The sequence below is a fragment of the Anolis sagrei genome, chromosome 5, assembly GCF_037176765.1.
Source record: "Anolis sagrei isolate rAnoSag1 chromosome 5, rAnoSag1.mat, whole genome shotgun sequence".
NCBI classification, from domain to species: domain Eukaryota; kingdom Metazoa; phylum Chordata; class Lepidosauria; order Squamata; family Dactyloidae; genus Anolis; species Anolis sagrei.
In genome coordinates this window covers 195,099,155-195,113,676 of record NC_090025.1, presented here as the reverse complement: position 1 = coordinate 195,113,676, position 14,522 = coordinate 195,099,155, and the positions used below count along the sequence as shown (strand labels likewise).

General features: G+C 47.0%; 1 protein-coding gene across 2 annotated transcripts in view; it reads left to right on the top strand.

Moving 5' to 3' along the window:
• Window positions 1–13,715, top strand: part of LOC132775588 (uncharacterized) — an 85,198-nt gene extending 71,483 nt beyond the window's left edge. For both annotated transcript variants that reach the window (XM_067469369.1, XM_067469370.1), the window contains exons 16-20: window positions 875–1,023; window positions 1,425–1,519; window positions 1,680–1,758; window positions 5,559–5,667; window positions 13,207–13,715. In XM_067469369.1, the coding sequence (XP_067325470.1) occupies window positions 875–1,023; window positions 1,425–1,519; window positions 1,680–1,758; window positions 5,559–5,667; window positions 13,207–13,280 (506 nt within the window). In that variant the 3' untranslated portion in view covers window positions 13,281–13,715. The remainder of the gene's footprint in view (window positions 1–874; window positions 1,024–1,424; window positions 1,520–1,679; window positions 1,759–5,558; window positions 5,668–13,206) is intronic.
• The last annotated feature ends 807 nt before the right edge of the window (window positions 13,716–14,522 follow it).

Here is a 14,522-nt window from a genome sequence, read left to right as displayed (position 1 = left end):
TTTTCTCTCCCTTCTCTTTCCGAGGACTCCAAGATGTGAAAAAGATCTTGGAGTCCTCGTGGACAAGTTAAACATGAGCCAACAATGTGATGTGGCGGCAAAAAAAGCCAATGGGATTTTGGCCTGCATCAATAGGAGCATAGTGTCTAGATCTAAGGAAGTCATGCTACCCCTCTATTCTGCTCTGGTTAGACCACACCTGGAATATTGTGTCCAATTCTGGGCACCACAATTCAAGAGAGATATTGACAAGCTGGAATGTGTCCAGAGGAGGGCAACTGAAATGATCAAGGGTCTGGAGAACAAGCCCTATGAGGAGTGGCTTAGGGAACTGGGCATGTTTAGCCTGAAGAAGAGAAGGCTGAGAGGAGATATGATAGCCATGTATAAATATGTGAGAGGAAGCCTCAGGGAGGAGGGAGCAGATCAGGGGTCTGGAGAACAAGCCCTATGAGGAGCGGCTTAAGGAGCTGGGCATGTTTAGCCTGAAGAAGAGAAGGCTGAGAGGAGATATGATAGCCATGTATAAATATGTGAGAGGAAGCCACAGGGAGGAGGAGGGAGCAAGCTTGTTTTCTGCTTCCTTGGAGACTAGGACGCGGAACAATGGCTTCAAACTACAAGAGAGGAGATTCCACCTGAACATTAGGAAGAACTTCCTGACTGTGAGAGCCGTTCAGCAGTGGAACTCTCTGCCCCGGAGTGTGGTGGAGGCTCCTTCTTTGGAAGCTTTTAAGCAGAGGCTGGATGGCCATCTGTCAGGGGTGATTTGAATGCAATATTCCTGCTTCTTGGTAGAATGGGGTTGGACTGGATGGCCCAGGAGGTCTCTTCCAACTCTTTGATTCTATGATTCTATGATTCCTGCCCTTAGTGCCGGGCCACCACCACAGCGCCGTGGTGCACTGGTCGCGCTGGAGGGCCATGCTCATCCTGCTTCTGGCCACGCTCTGCATGTCGGCCTGCGCGGATCTGGCCACCGAGCACATCAGCCCCATCCTGGAAAACTCACCTGTGTCTCAGGTAAGACCCAAAGGAAGCCGCTAGCATTCCAAGGACACCCTGAAATAGTAGCCTACTTTGGATTAGAAGAAGATGAATAATAACTTTATTGTCATTGCACAGCGAAATTCAATGTTTTCCCCAGCACCGACCACTAAACAACACCCCCACCACCACTGCTCGGACCCCAATGCCACACCAATATGAGACCATGGGGTTCAATATAGTTACTTTACTTACTTAGGCTATTCTTTGTTGGCTGAGTAGGATAGTCTGGTGGGTCCGTAGGTGACTGTGGAGCCCTATTCTTGATCCAATACAACAGCCAGAAAAGTGTCTGCTGTGGACTCATCTTGTTGTGTTTCTAATAATAATAATAATGATAATGATAATAATGGTAAGCAATGGCTTCTCTTCTGCAGTATTTCATTGGTGTGACGGTGCTTGCGATGGTCCCAGAGCTTCCGGAAATCGTCAACGGGATCCAGTTTGCGCTCCAGAACAATCTCAGCTTAAGGTGGGCCTGATTTTGCATAGTCTTCTTCTTCAAAGAGTTGGGGGGGGGGGGAGGATAAATCTTTTTTGGTCTATAATTCATAGTCCTCCTTTCAGCTGCCTCTCCGGAGGTGCCTCCATTCCTTCCTGCAGAGCCTCACCTGCCTTTCTCCTTCTTGCAGCATCGAGATTGGGAACAGCATTGCCGTCCAGGTGTGCATGCTGCAGATCCCCATCGTGGTGCTCTTCACCGTCTTCTATGTAAGTCATAATGGGAGAGTCCATAGGTACAATTGACGGCTCCAATTGCAGAATCCTAGAGTTGGGAGAAACCCGCAAAAGCCACTCAGTCAAACTCCAGCATAGTCAAAAGCTCTCCCAACAGATGGCCAGCTTCTGCTTTGCTTTTGTGTGTGTGTGTGTCAGGAGCAACTGCAAGTCGCTTCTGGTGTGAGGGAATTGGCTGTCTGCAAAGTCGTTGCCCAGGGGACACCCAGATATTTTGATGTTTTATCATCATTGTGGGAGGCTTCTCTCATGACCTCGCATGGGGAGCTGGAGCTGACAGAGGGAGCTCATCCATGCTCCAACCTGTCGATCTTTAGTCCTACCAGCACAAGGGTTTAATTCATTGCACTACTAGTCCAGTCCCAGCATAATCAAAAGTTCTCCCGACACATGGCCAGCTTCTGCTTTGCTTTTGTGTGTGTGTGTGTCAGGAGCAATTTGAGAAATTGCAAGTCGCTTCTGGTGTGAGAGAATTGGCCGTCTGCAACGACGTTGCCCAGGGGATGCCCGGATGTTTTACCATCCTTGTGGGAGGCTTCTCTCACATCCCCACATGGGGAGCTGGAGCTGACAGAGAGAGCTCATCCACGCTCTCCCTGGATTCAAACCTCTGACCTGTCAGTCTTTAATCCTACTGGCACAAGGGTTTAACCCATTGCGCCAACAGTCCAACCCCAGCATAATCAAAAGCTCTCCTGACAGATGGCCAGGTTCTGCTAAAAAAACATCCACAGAAGAACTGTGGACAACTAGAGTTGTGTGCCGATTTGGTACCTCTGTTTCCTTCGGTTCTTTCAGGAGCATGTAACGGGAAGGGCCCTCTCGGTACAAAAATCCACTCGACACGAAAGCAAGAGGGAACCGTCCATTAGCTCCCCCTCCGCTTTTGGGAGCATGTGGAGCTCCTCACGTGACGCGCGGAGAACTGCCGCGTGCTCTTTGCACGGGGTTTCCCTAAGAGCCTTGCCTGTTGGGCCAAATGGTGGAGAAGTACGCCGTTGTTGCACTCCATGCCAGGAAAATCCTCATCACTTTAAACACCATACAGCTGAGTACAAATGCAAGCAGTTTATTGAAGATATTTTAAAAGCAGTAGCAGTGAAAAGCAGTCCACAAAAATAGGTAAATCCAATTAGGTAGAAAGATAGATAGAAACAAATAGTCCAGGAAATGAGTCCATCAGAGTTGATGAAAACAAATCAAACATGGCACTTAGCACAGGAATCTATCCAAGGCAAGGCTTTCGGGGACCTGGAACAAAGTCTTAACTCAATTCCCACGTTGCTTCGTCTAGCTACAGATTCTGTATTTGGCACTTTTATCCCCTAATCTACTGTATTTCCCAAGCGGCCAGGAACGGATTTTGTCTCAGCCTTGAATCTGCTAACATTGTCTCCTGTAATCTGACAGAGCACCTGAGAGCCTGGTTTGTATTTCCTTGCTGTCTGAAAGCGCTTCTCCTCTCTACTGGCTCATTAATTTCTGCAGCTGGCCCAGGTGTCGGGCCTTTCTCAGGCTCAAAGCCTTGGGAATTGTCTGGTAGCAATTCAGGCCCAGGGAACAGACCATCATCCCCAAACCCATCAGGAACATTATCATCAGAAAAGTCACTTTGAACAAGAATCCCATTGTCATTTTCTGCATCTAGAGCATCCTCGTCATTAGACACATGAACCTCATTGTCACTCCCAACATCCAGAGTACCCTGATCATTAGACACCATCACAGGCTGAACTCCCAACAGCCGTGATGAGACTCACACAAACTGAGTCTATTTAATAGGGCAACTGCCTCCATTGCTCTCAGTTGTGTAGCTGCATTGCGCCTGCCTGCCTTTGCGGTCACTTGCTCTAGCTCTGCTCTGCTGCCGCTCGCAGCTTGATTTATTTGTATTTTTGGCTTGGCTTGGCCTCCTCTTTTTAGTAGGAGGGAGTTGGGAACGGGTGGGTGCTCCTCCTTTTTTTGTTGTTCATTCGTTCAGTCGTCTCCGACTCTTCGTGACCTCATGAACCAGCCCACGCCAGAGCTCCCTGTCGGCCGTCACCACCCCCAGCTCCCTCAAGGTCAGTCCAGTCACTTCAAGGATGCCATCCATCCATCTTGCCCTTGGTCGGCCCCTCTTCCTCTTGCCTTCCACTTTCCCCAGCATCATTGTCTTCTCTAGGCTTTCCTGTCTCCTCATGATGTGGCCAAAGGACTTCAGCTTTGTCTCTAGTCTCCTTCTCTCCAATGAGCAGTCGGGCTCTATTTCCTGGAGGATGGACTGGTTGGATCTTCTCGCAGTCCAAGGCACTCTCAGAACTTTCCTCCAGCACCACAGCTCAAAAGCATCGATCTTCCTTCGCTCAGCCTTCCCTAAGGTCCAGCGCTCACATCCGTAGGTGACTACAGGGAATACCATGGCTTTGACTAGGCGGATCTTTGTTGCCAGTGTGATGTCTCTACTCTTCACTATTTTATCGAGACTGGACATTGCTCTCCTCCCAAGAAGTAAGCGTCTCCTGATTTCCTGGCTACAGTCTGCATCTGCACTCATCTTTGCACCTAGAAATACAAAGTCTGTCACGGCCTCCACGGTTTCTCCCTCTATTTCCCAGTATTCAATCATTCTTGTTGCCATAATCTTGGTTTTTTTTATGTTTAGCTGCAACCCGGCTTTTGCGCTTTCTTCTTTTACCTTGATTAGAAGGCTCCTCAGCTCCTCCTCGCTTTCGGCCATCAGGGTGGTGTCATCTGCATATCTGAGGTTGTTAATGTTTCTTCCAGCAATTTTCACCCCAGCCTTGCATTCATCAAGCCCCGCACATCCTCGCATGATGTGTTCTGCATACAAGTTAAAGAGGTTGGGTGAGAGGATGCAGCCTTGCCGGACGCCTTTCCCAATCTTGAACCAGTCTCCTGTTCCGTGGTCAGTTCTGACTGTTGCTACTTGGTCCTTGGTCAGATTCCTCAGGAGAGAGGGGAGGGGGCTTGGGATGCCCATCCCACCAAGAACTTGCCACCATTTATGATGATCCACACAGTCAAAGGCTTTAGAGTAGTCAATGAAGCAGAAGTAGATGTTTTTCTGAAACTCCCTGCCTTTCTCCATTCTCCAGCATCCGGATATTGGCAATCTGGTCTCTCGTTCCTCTGCCTTTTCTAAACCCAGCTTGAACATCTGGCAACTCTCTCTCCATGTATTGCTGGAGTCTTCCTTGCAGGATCTTGAACATTCCCTTCCTGGCATGATGAGAAATAAGGGCCACTGTGCAGAAGTTTGAGCAGTCTTTCGCATTTCCCTTTTTTGGTATGGGGATATAAGTTGATTTTTTCCAGTCTGATGGCCATTCTTGTGTTTTCCATATTTGCTGGCATATGGCATGCATCACCTTGACAGCATCATCTTTTAAGATTGGGTGCTCTTCCTATGTTCCCACTATTGAACCATCTCCCACTCTTAAGGATGTTGACCCCAGTATTCAAGTGGAATCTCTTTCCTGGAAGTTTGAATCCATTTCTCCATTGTCTTCAGAGCAGCAGAAAACAAGCTTGCTTGACCCTTCCTCAATGTGATGTTCTTTCAGATAGTTAAGCATGACTCTCTTTTTAATCTTCTCTTGTCCAGACTCATCTCCTTAATCTGCTTTTTAAATAGTTCCTTAAATGTTCCTATGAAGCAGAGGATGAGACAAGTTCTTCCGGTGTCAGTTTTCTCAAAAAGCTCAAAACCTTTCTATTTTTTGTTTTCTCTCTCTCTGTTTTGCTCACCTGCCCGCCCTTCCTCTCTGCAGCCGACGGATTTCATCTTGGTCTTCAGCGACCTCCATGTTTACGCCAGCATTTTCAGCGTGGTCCTCATGAATTACATCTTCATGGATGGCAAATGTGACTACTTCCAAGGTAATTCCTCCTGCATTTCTGAAGATGTATTGTCGAAGGCTTTCTGTCCTGATTTGCCCTTCAAAAACAGCCTTAATGCAACGTTGAAAATAAATAAAAAATGCACCTCACTACCTCTGAGGATGCTTGCCATAGATGCAGGCGAAACGTCAGGAGAGAATGCCTCTAGACCATGGCCATATAGCCTGAAAAAACCTACAACAACCCAAAAAATGCTTTACTTCAGCAAACAAAAGAACAGCACATGCAGTTGAAAAATGCAAAAGAAAGCAAGGGAGTCTTAACGCAGACACAAAACTAAAGTCTCCGATAAAGTCCAAAAGAAACAGCAGTCTTACATCAGAAAACAGGCAATAATCACTAAATCCTTAGAAGCAGACGCAAAGCAGGTACAATTGGAGCGAAGACATAAGCATCAGAGTCGTTTGTTACCACTGAAAGCTGAGTGCTTTTGCTTCTGATTTATAGCCCTGAATTCCCCATGCAGGAGGTGCTAGGGCGTCTCCCAATTAGCTCAGTGTTTCTAGCAGCTATTCTAGCTGAACACCGTCTGTGCTCTGGTTCCTTTCGCCTCTCCAGAAATGTGGGCACTCGCAAAACCTCATCGTCTGATTCCCCTTCCCCCTCCAATTACTGAGCACTTCCCTGCTCCCCTTCCTCTTCTGAAGATGAGAAATCCCTAACACTTTCATGCCCGGAATCACTGGGTTGTTGAGGTTTTTCAGGCTGTATGGCCATGTTCTAGAAGCATTCTCTCCTGATGTTTCATCTACATCTATGGTAGACATCCTTAGAGATTGTGAGGTCTGTTGGAAACTAGGAGAGTGGGGTTTATATATCTGTGGAAAGTACAGGGTGGGAGAAAGAACTCTTGTCTGCTGGAGCTGGATGTGAATGTTTCAATTGGTCACCTAGATTAGCATTTGATGGCCTGGCAGTTTTTAGGTGTGGCTTGTTACTGCCTGGGAAATTCCTTTTGTTGAGAGGTGATTAGTTTCTTGTCTGGAGGTTCCCTGTTTTATTTATTTATTTATTTATTTATTACTGCGCTTGTATACCGCTATTTCTCAGCCTGAATCGGCGACTCAATGCGGTTTACAACACTACAAAAATCACAATATTCAGTTTAAAAGCATAAAAACACATATACAATACAAATTATTGGGCCACCAATAACAGTCCAATTGCATCTCGTAACTGAAATCGCAATCCAAACTCATCGTCCATGATTACCAGTCCTTTGATCATCAGAATTCATTGCACCGGGTTAACCGAATGCTTGTTCAAACATCCATGTCTTCAATCTTTTTCGAAACACCATCAGCGAGGGGGCTGATCCTACCTCTATAGGGAGGGTGTTCCAAAGCCGAGGGGCCACCACAGAAAAGGCCCTGTCTCTCGTCCCCGCCAGCCGCACCTGTGAAGCAGGCGGGATAGAGAGCAGGGCCTCCCCAGAAGATCTTAGGGTCCTGGTGGGCTGATAGGCCGAGATATGTTCGGATAGATAAGTTGGGCCAGAACCGTTTTTGACTGTTGTTCTTTATTTGCTGTTACGATTTTAGATTTTTTTTAGTACTGGGAGCCAGATTTTGTTCATTTTTGTGGTTTCTTCCTTTCTGTTGAAATTGTCCACATGATTGTGGATTTCAGTGGCTTCTCTGTGTAACCTGACGTGGTAGTTCTTAGAGTTGTCCAGCATTCTCAAAATGGGTTCTAAGTCTACCTGAAATTGTGCTGTTGTTATGAACTTTTATTTGGGCCCTTCCGTTCTCCCAAACCTTGAAATGCAGCAAATACAATTTTGCAAATTAAAAAATTATTGGAATGCAGTTAAAAAAGACAGTTGGCCCTCTGTCACCATGCATATTGTATATTGCGTAGAAGGAAAGTCAGGGAGCACAGTAGATGCCTTTGACAATACATTGAACACCTGTACGGGGAGAAACTATTCCAAGTGGAGATTCCATCTGAACATGAGGAAGAACTTCCTGACTGTGAGAGCCGTTCAGCAGTGGAACTCTCTGCCCCAGAGTGTGGTGGAGGCTCCTTCTTTGGAAGCTTTTAAGCAGAGGCTGGATGGCCATTTGTCAGGGGTGATTTGAATGCAATATTCCTGCTTCTTGGCAGAATGGGGTTGGACTGGATGGCCCATGAGGTCTCTTCCAACTCTTTGATTCTATGATTCTATGATTCTAAGTCACGAAAATTGGAAAAACTAAGGACCAGGAAAGCACAACTGTTGTACTCCCTGACTTTCCTTCTACGCTGCAGAGACACAAGATACTATCCCACAATTTCTTGCAGCCAAAAGGATTTTCAAAACACCACAGACTCACCAGATCTATGACCTCCTGGAACGCAACCTCTTATGAGAGAGAATTCACACTATCCGCAAAGAACTTGCCAATACAGACCAGGAACTATGTATTGTCGAAGGCTTTCATGGCTGGAATCACTAGGTTCTTGTGAGTTTTTTTGGGCTATAGGGCCATGTTCCAGAGGCATTTCTCCTGACGTTTCGCCTGCATCTATGGCAAGCATCCTCAGAGGTAGTGAGGCCTGCTGGAACTGGGGGAAAAAGGGTTTATATATCTGTGGAAAGACCAGGGTGGGACAAAGAACTCTTGTCTGTTGGAGCTAGGTGTGAATGTTTCAACTGACCACCTTGATTAGCATTTGATGGGCTGGCAGTTGTTTGGTATGGCTTGTAGGTGCCTGGGGCAATCTTTTGTTGAGAGGTGATTTTCCTAGTTCCAACAGACCTCACCACCTCCGAGGATGCTTGCCACAGATGCAGGCAAAACATCAGGAGAGAATGCTTCTAAAACATGGCCATACAGCCCAGAAAACCTACAACAACCCAGTGATTCCAGCCATAAAGGCCTTCGACAATACATAGAGCTGATGTGGTTGATCCAATGCCATTTTCTGAATTGGCGCCCAAATAACCCCAGGGACAGGCCAAAAAACAAGACATCAACAACAAAAACTGGTTTGGTTTGACTGGCACAACCTGGGGATCACAACCAGATACAGTGAAGACATCTGCCCTTGCGCTGTGCTACTCTGCTGCTGAGTATGCATGCCCAATGTGGAACACATCTCACTGGATGTGGCTCTTAATGAGACATGCCACATTATCCCGGGGTGCCTGCGCCCTACACCACTGGAGAAATTACACTGCTTAGCCGGTATTGCACCACCTGACATCCGCCGGGAAGTAGCAGCCAATAGTGAAAGGACCAAGGCAGAGACATCTCCAGCTCATCCCCTGGTTGGGTATCAGCTAGCACGTCAACGACTTAAATCAAGAAATAGTTTTCTAAGATCTACAGAGACACTCGCTGGAACACCTCAGCAAGCGAGAGTCCAAAAGTGGCAGGCTCAAACTCAGAACTCCCCCCTGGGCAGACTGAGGACTGGGCGACTTGGAAGGCGCTGAACAGACTGCGCTCTGGCACCACGAGATGCAGAGCCAACCTCAAGAAATGGGGCCACAAAGTGGAATCCTCGACATGCGAGTGCGGAGAAGAGCAAACCAGAGACCACCTGCTGCAATGCAACCTGAGCCCTGCCACATGCACAAGGGAGGACCTTCTTGCGGCAACACCAGAGGCACTCCAAGGGGCCAGATACTGGTCAAAGGACATTTAACCAACTACCAAACCCGCACATTTTGTATTTTCTCTGTTTATTTGCTTTGTTCTGTTAGAAATGTAATATAATTGACTGGCTGCCCTGGCACGAGAAAGAAAGAAAGAAATCAAGAAAGAACAACAACAAAAATGTTGGCCTGTGTGATTTAAAAAAGTTTTTTTTTTTGGGAAAACCACAAAATAAAAACCCACATGACTCTTTTCATCAACCAAAAGCAGGCCCACCCTTCCCACTGAAATACTGGCAAGTTTTATGCTGGTTAAACTTGTTTATCCTTTTCAATCCTGTATTGTTCTGTCATGCTTCTTGCACTGCAAATAAGATATGTGGAGTGTGCATAGGAATTAGTTCCCCTCCCCAATGATAGTCTGGCCCGTGCATGGTCTGAAGGACTGTGAACCAGCCCTCGTCTTAAAAGTTTGAGGACCCTCAATTGAAACCATAGCAATCAAATCTACTAAAGTATTTATTTATTTATCGTGTCAGGAGCAAACCAAACCAGTTATATTGCATTAAAAATCAGACAAACAAACAAAACACAAAGTTGCAAGCTTGGCAGTGGTTGAAATGTCCTTTGACCAGTATCTGGCCCCTTGGAGTGCCTCTGGTGTTGCCGCAAGAAGGTCCTCCTTTGTGCATGTAGGTTGCATTGCAGCAGGTGGTCAGTGGTTTGCTCTTCTCCACACTCGCATGTCAAGGATTCCACTTTGTGGCCCCATTTCTTAAGGTTGGCTCTGCATCTCGTGGTGCCAGAGCGCAGTCTGTTCAGTGCCTTCCAAGTCGCCCAGTCCTCTGTGTGCCCAGGGGGGAGTCTCTCATCTGGTATCACCCATGAATTGAGGTGCTGGGTTTGGGCCTGCCACTTTTGGACTCTCGCTTGCTGGGGTGTTCCAGCGAGTGTCTCTGTAGATCTAAGAAAACTATGTCTTGATTTAAGTCGTTGACATGCTGGCTGATACCCAAACAGGGGATGAGCTGGAGATGTCTCTGCCTTGGTCCTTTCACTATTGGCTGCTACTTCCCGGCAGATGTCAGGTGGTGCAATACTGGCTAAGCAGTGTAATTTCTCCAGTGGTGTAGGGCGCAGACACCCCGTGATAATGCGGCATGTCTCATTCAGAGCCACATCCACTGTTTTAGCGTGGTGAGATGTGTTCCACACTGGGCATGCATACTCAGCAGCAGAGTAGCACAGCGCAAGGGCAGGTGTCTTCACTGTGTCCGGTTGTGATCCCCAGGTTGTGCCAGTCAGCTTTCGTATGATATTGTTTCTAGCGCCCACTTTTTGCTTGATGTTCAGGCAGTGCTTCTTGTAGGTCAGAGCACGGTCCAAGGTGACTCCCAGGTATTTGGGTGCGCTGCAATGCTCCAGTGGGACTCCTTCCCAGGTCATACTCAGAGCTCGGGATGCTTGTCTGTTCTTGAGATGGAAGGCACATGTCTGTATTTTAGATGGATTAGGGATCAGCTGGTTTTCCCTGTAAGAGGCAGTAAGAGCACCTAGAGCAGTGGTTCTCAACCTTCTTAATGCCGCGACCCCTTAATCCAGTTCCTCATGTTGTGGTGACCCCCAACCATAAAATTATTTTTTTTTGCTACTTCATGCCTGTCATTTTGCTACTGTTACAAATTGTCATGTAAATATCTGATATGCAAGATGTATTTTCATTCACTGGACCCAATTTGGCACAAATACCCAATACGCCCAAATTTGAATACTGGTGGAGTTGGGGGGATTGATTTTGTCATTTGGGAGTTGTAGTTGCTGGGATTTATAGTTCACTTACAATCATACGAGCATTCTAAACTCCACCAGTTATAGAATTGAACCAAACTTGGCACACAGAACTCCCATGACCAAGAGAAAATAATGGAAAGGTTTGGTGGGCATTGACCTTGAGTTTTGGAGTTGTAGTTCACCTACATCCAGAGAGCACTGTAGACTCAAATAATGATGGATCTGGACAAAACTTGGCATGAATACTCAATATGCCCAAATGTGAACACTGGTGGAGTTTGAGGAAAATAGACCTTGACATTTGGGAGATGCAGTTGCTGGGATTTATAGTTCACCTATAATCAAAGAGCATTCTAAACCCCACCAATGACAGAATTAGGCCAAACTTCCCACACAAAACCCCCATGACCAACAGAAAATACTGTTTTCTGATGGTCTTTAGTGACCCCCTCGCAATCCCCCAGGGGTCCCGACCCCCAGGTTGAGAAACACTGACCTAGAGCTTCAGATAGCTTCTGTTCAACCATCTACTAAAGTTAAACCCAGAAATATGGAGGAGTTTAAACCTGAGCCCAGGTATGGGCAAACTTTGACTCACTTCCAAGTGTTTGGGATTTCAACTCCCACAATTCCTAACAGTCTACTACGCAGTGGTTCCCAGCTTTTGTCCTCTAAGTGTTTTGGACTTCAACTCCCACAATTCCTAACAGCTGATAAGATGACTGGGATTTCTGGGAATTGAAGTCCAAAACAACTGGCCAAGACCAAAGTTGGGAGCCACTGAAGGCTGTTGGAAGTTGAGAGTTGAAGTCCAAAACACCTGGAGGGAGGGACAAAGTTTGCCCATGCCTGGAGCAGACTGTGTTCGTTTTCTCTTCTTCTTCAACCTGCCCCATATTCTTAATTACTTACTTAGACAATCCCTCATAGTCCGAGGATGATGGTCCTCCAAGTGTAGTATCCTGGCGGTGGGTCCGTAGGTGACTGTGGAGCCCTAGTCTTGATCTGCATCTTCTCCCGCAGTGAGGGCATCGGTTTCCAGGTGGAAGGTGGTCTCGGTCGAGGTTGGCTTGACACGACTTCCTCTTGGCACGTTTCTCCCTTTCGCCCTCCATTCGTGCCTCTTCAAATTCTGCAGCACTGCTGATCACAGCTCACCTCCAGCTGGAACGCTCAAGGGCCAGGGCTTCCCAGTTCTCAGTGTCTATGCCAGTGTTTTTAAGGTTGGCTTTGAGCCCATCTTTCAATCTCTTTTCCTGCCCACCAACATTCTGTTTTCCGTTCTTGAGTTCGGAGTAGAGCAACTGCTTTGGGAGACGGTGGTCGGGCATCTGGACAACGTGGCTGGTCCAGCGGAGTTGATGGCGGAGGACCATCGCTTCAATGCTGGTGGCCTTTGCTTCTTCTTCCAGCACTCTGACATTTGTCCGCTTGTCTTCCCAAGAGATTTGCAGTATTTTCTGGAGGCAGCGCTGATAGAATCATTCCAGGAGTTGAGTGTGACGTCTGTAGACAGTCCACGTCTCGCAGGCGTATAGCAGGGTTGGGAGGACAATAGCTTTATAGACAAGCACTTTGGTATCCCTACGGATGTCCTGGTCCTCAAACACTCTCTGCTTCATTCGGAAAAATGCTGCACTTGCAGAGCTCAGGCGGTGTTGTATTTCAGTGTTAATGTTGACTTTTGTAGAGAAGTGGCTGCCAAAGGAGCGGAAATGGTCCACATAAATACACTGTTAAGCTGTATTTATGGCATTGGAGAGGGATTGGCCGGTGACTGCTGGAACAGCACTTTAGTTTTCCCGGTGTTTAATGACAGCTCGTATGCTTCTGCAAAGGTGTTTAGAGTGGCTTGTAGGTCTTCTTCTGAATGCGCACAGATGACGTTGTCATCAGCATACTGGAGTTCTATAACAGATGTTATTGTAACCTTGCTTTTAGTCTGCTGAGGTTAGCTTGCCATCTGTCCGATAGACGATTTCCACTCCAGTGAAAGTCCATCGAGAGGGTGCCCCATATTCATCAAATGTACAAAAGTTAAACCCTTAAATATGGAGGGCTGACTGTGTAGCCAGACTGCAAACCTGAGCCTTCAAAGAGAGTAGATTCTGCTCATTTTCTTCTTTTCCAACCTGCCCAACCAGGTACGGTGCTGGTGATGGTCTACTTCATCCTCATGGCCGTGTACTACTTTGCTCCTTCTCCCGCTGGATGCTGAAGTCTTCACTCCACCAGACTCTTCGTTGTCTTGCCTTCTTGTTTCGGAAGGGCAGCTGCCTCCTGTAAGCCAAGGAGACATCAATATCTGGGAATTTGGCTGGATATGGCTTCCTTTCTAAATCCAGGGAGCCACCACCAATGCGATCATGCTTCCTGCAGAGTCCTCCCAACGTTCATCTCCTTTGGATTGGAAGCTGACAAAGGTATGCTGAGTCTCTTGGAAATCACTAAGAAAAGGATGAAAAGAACTCGTTTTCCAAGAAGATCCCAATAAGATAAGTTCTATGACTTTGAAAAACTCTTGTTGGGATTGTGTTGCGTCTTCCGTGACGTCCAGCCATTGACGGCTACCGCTGGTCCTTTTGCTGCTGAGAGACAGGAGCTCTCGCTTGGCTTTAAACGGAGCACAATAAAAAAGTAGTCTTATTTTGAATCTGTCCACTATAGTTTTGTCGTTGGGAACGCTTTGCCTACAATTCCGTCCATACACGTTTGTTCCCGTTCACATGCACTTGTACTTTTGGGGCTTCTGTGTTGAGTAAGCAAAGTTCCACAAAAATAAGCATTCCACTTGAGCCTTGATCCCATTGTTAGGTCCATGTTGTCTCACCATCCAACCACTATTATTATTTATCGTGTCATCAGCAACCAGACATTTGTATTACATTTTTAACAAAAACAAACAAACAAAACACAGAAATTGCAAGCTTGGTAGTTGATTAGATGTCCTTTGACCAGTATCTGGCCACTTGGAGTGCCTCTGGTGTTGCCGCAAGAAGATCCTCCCTTGTGAATGTGGCAGGGCTCAGGTTGCATTGCAGCAGGTGGTCAGTGGTTTGCTCTTCTTCACACTCGCATGTCGTGGATTCCACTTTGTGGCCTCATTTCTTGAGGTTGGCTCTGCATCTCGTGGTGCCAGAGCACAGTCTGTTCAGCGCCTTCCAAGTCGCCCAGTCTTCTGTGTGCCCAGGGGGGGAGTCTCTCATTTGGTACCAGCCATTGGTTGAGATTCTGGGTTTGAGCCTGCCACTTTTGGACTCTCGCTTGCTGGGGTGTTCCAGCGAGTTTCTCTGTAGATCTTGGAAAACTATTTGTTGATGTAAGTCGTTGACATGCTGGCTGATACCCAAACAAGGGATGAGCTGGAGATGTCTCTGCGTTGGTCCTTTCACTATTGGCTGCTACTTCCCGGAGGATGTCAGGTGGTGCAATACTGGCTAGACAGTGTAATTTCCCCAGT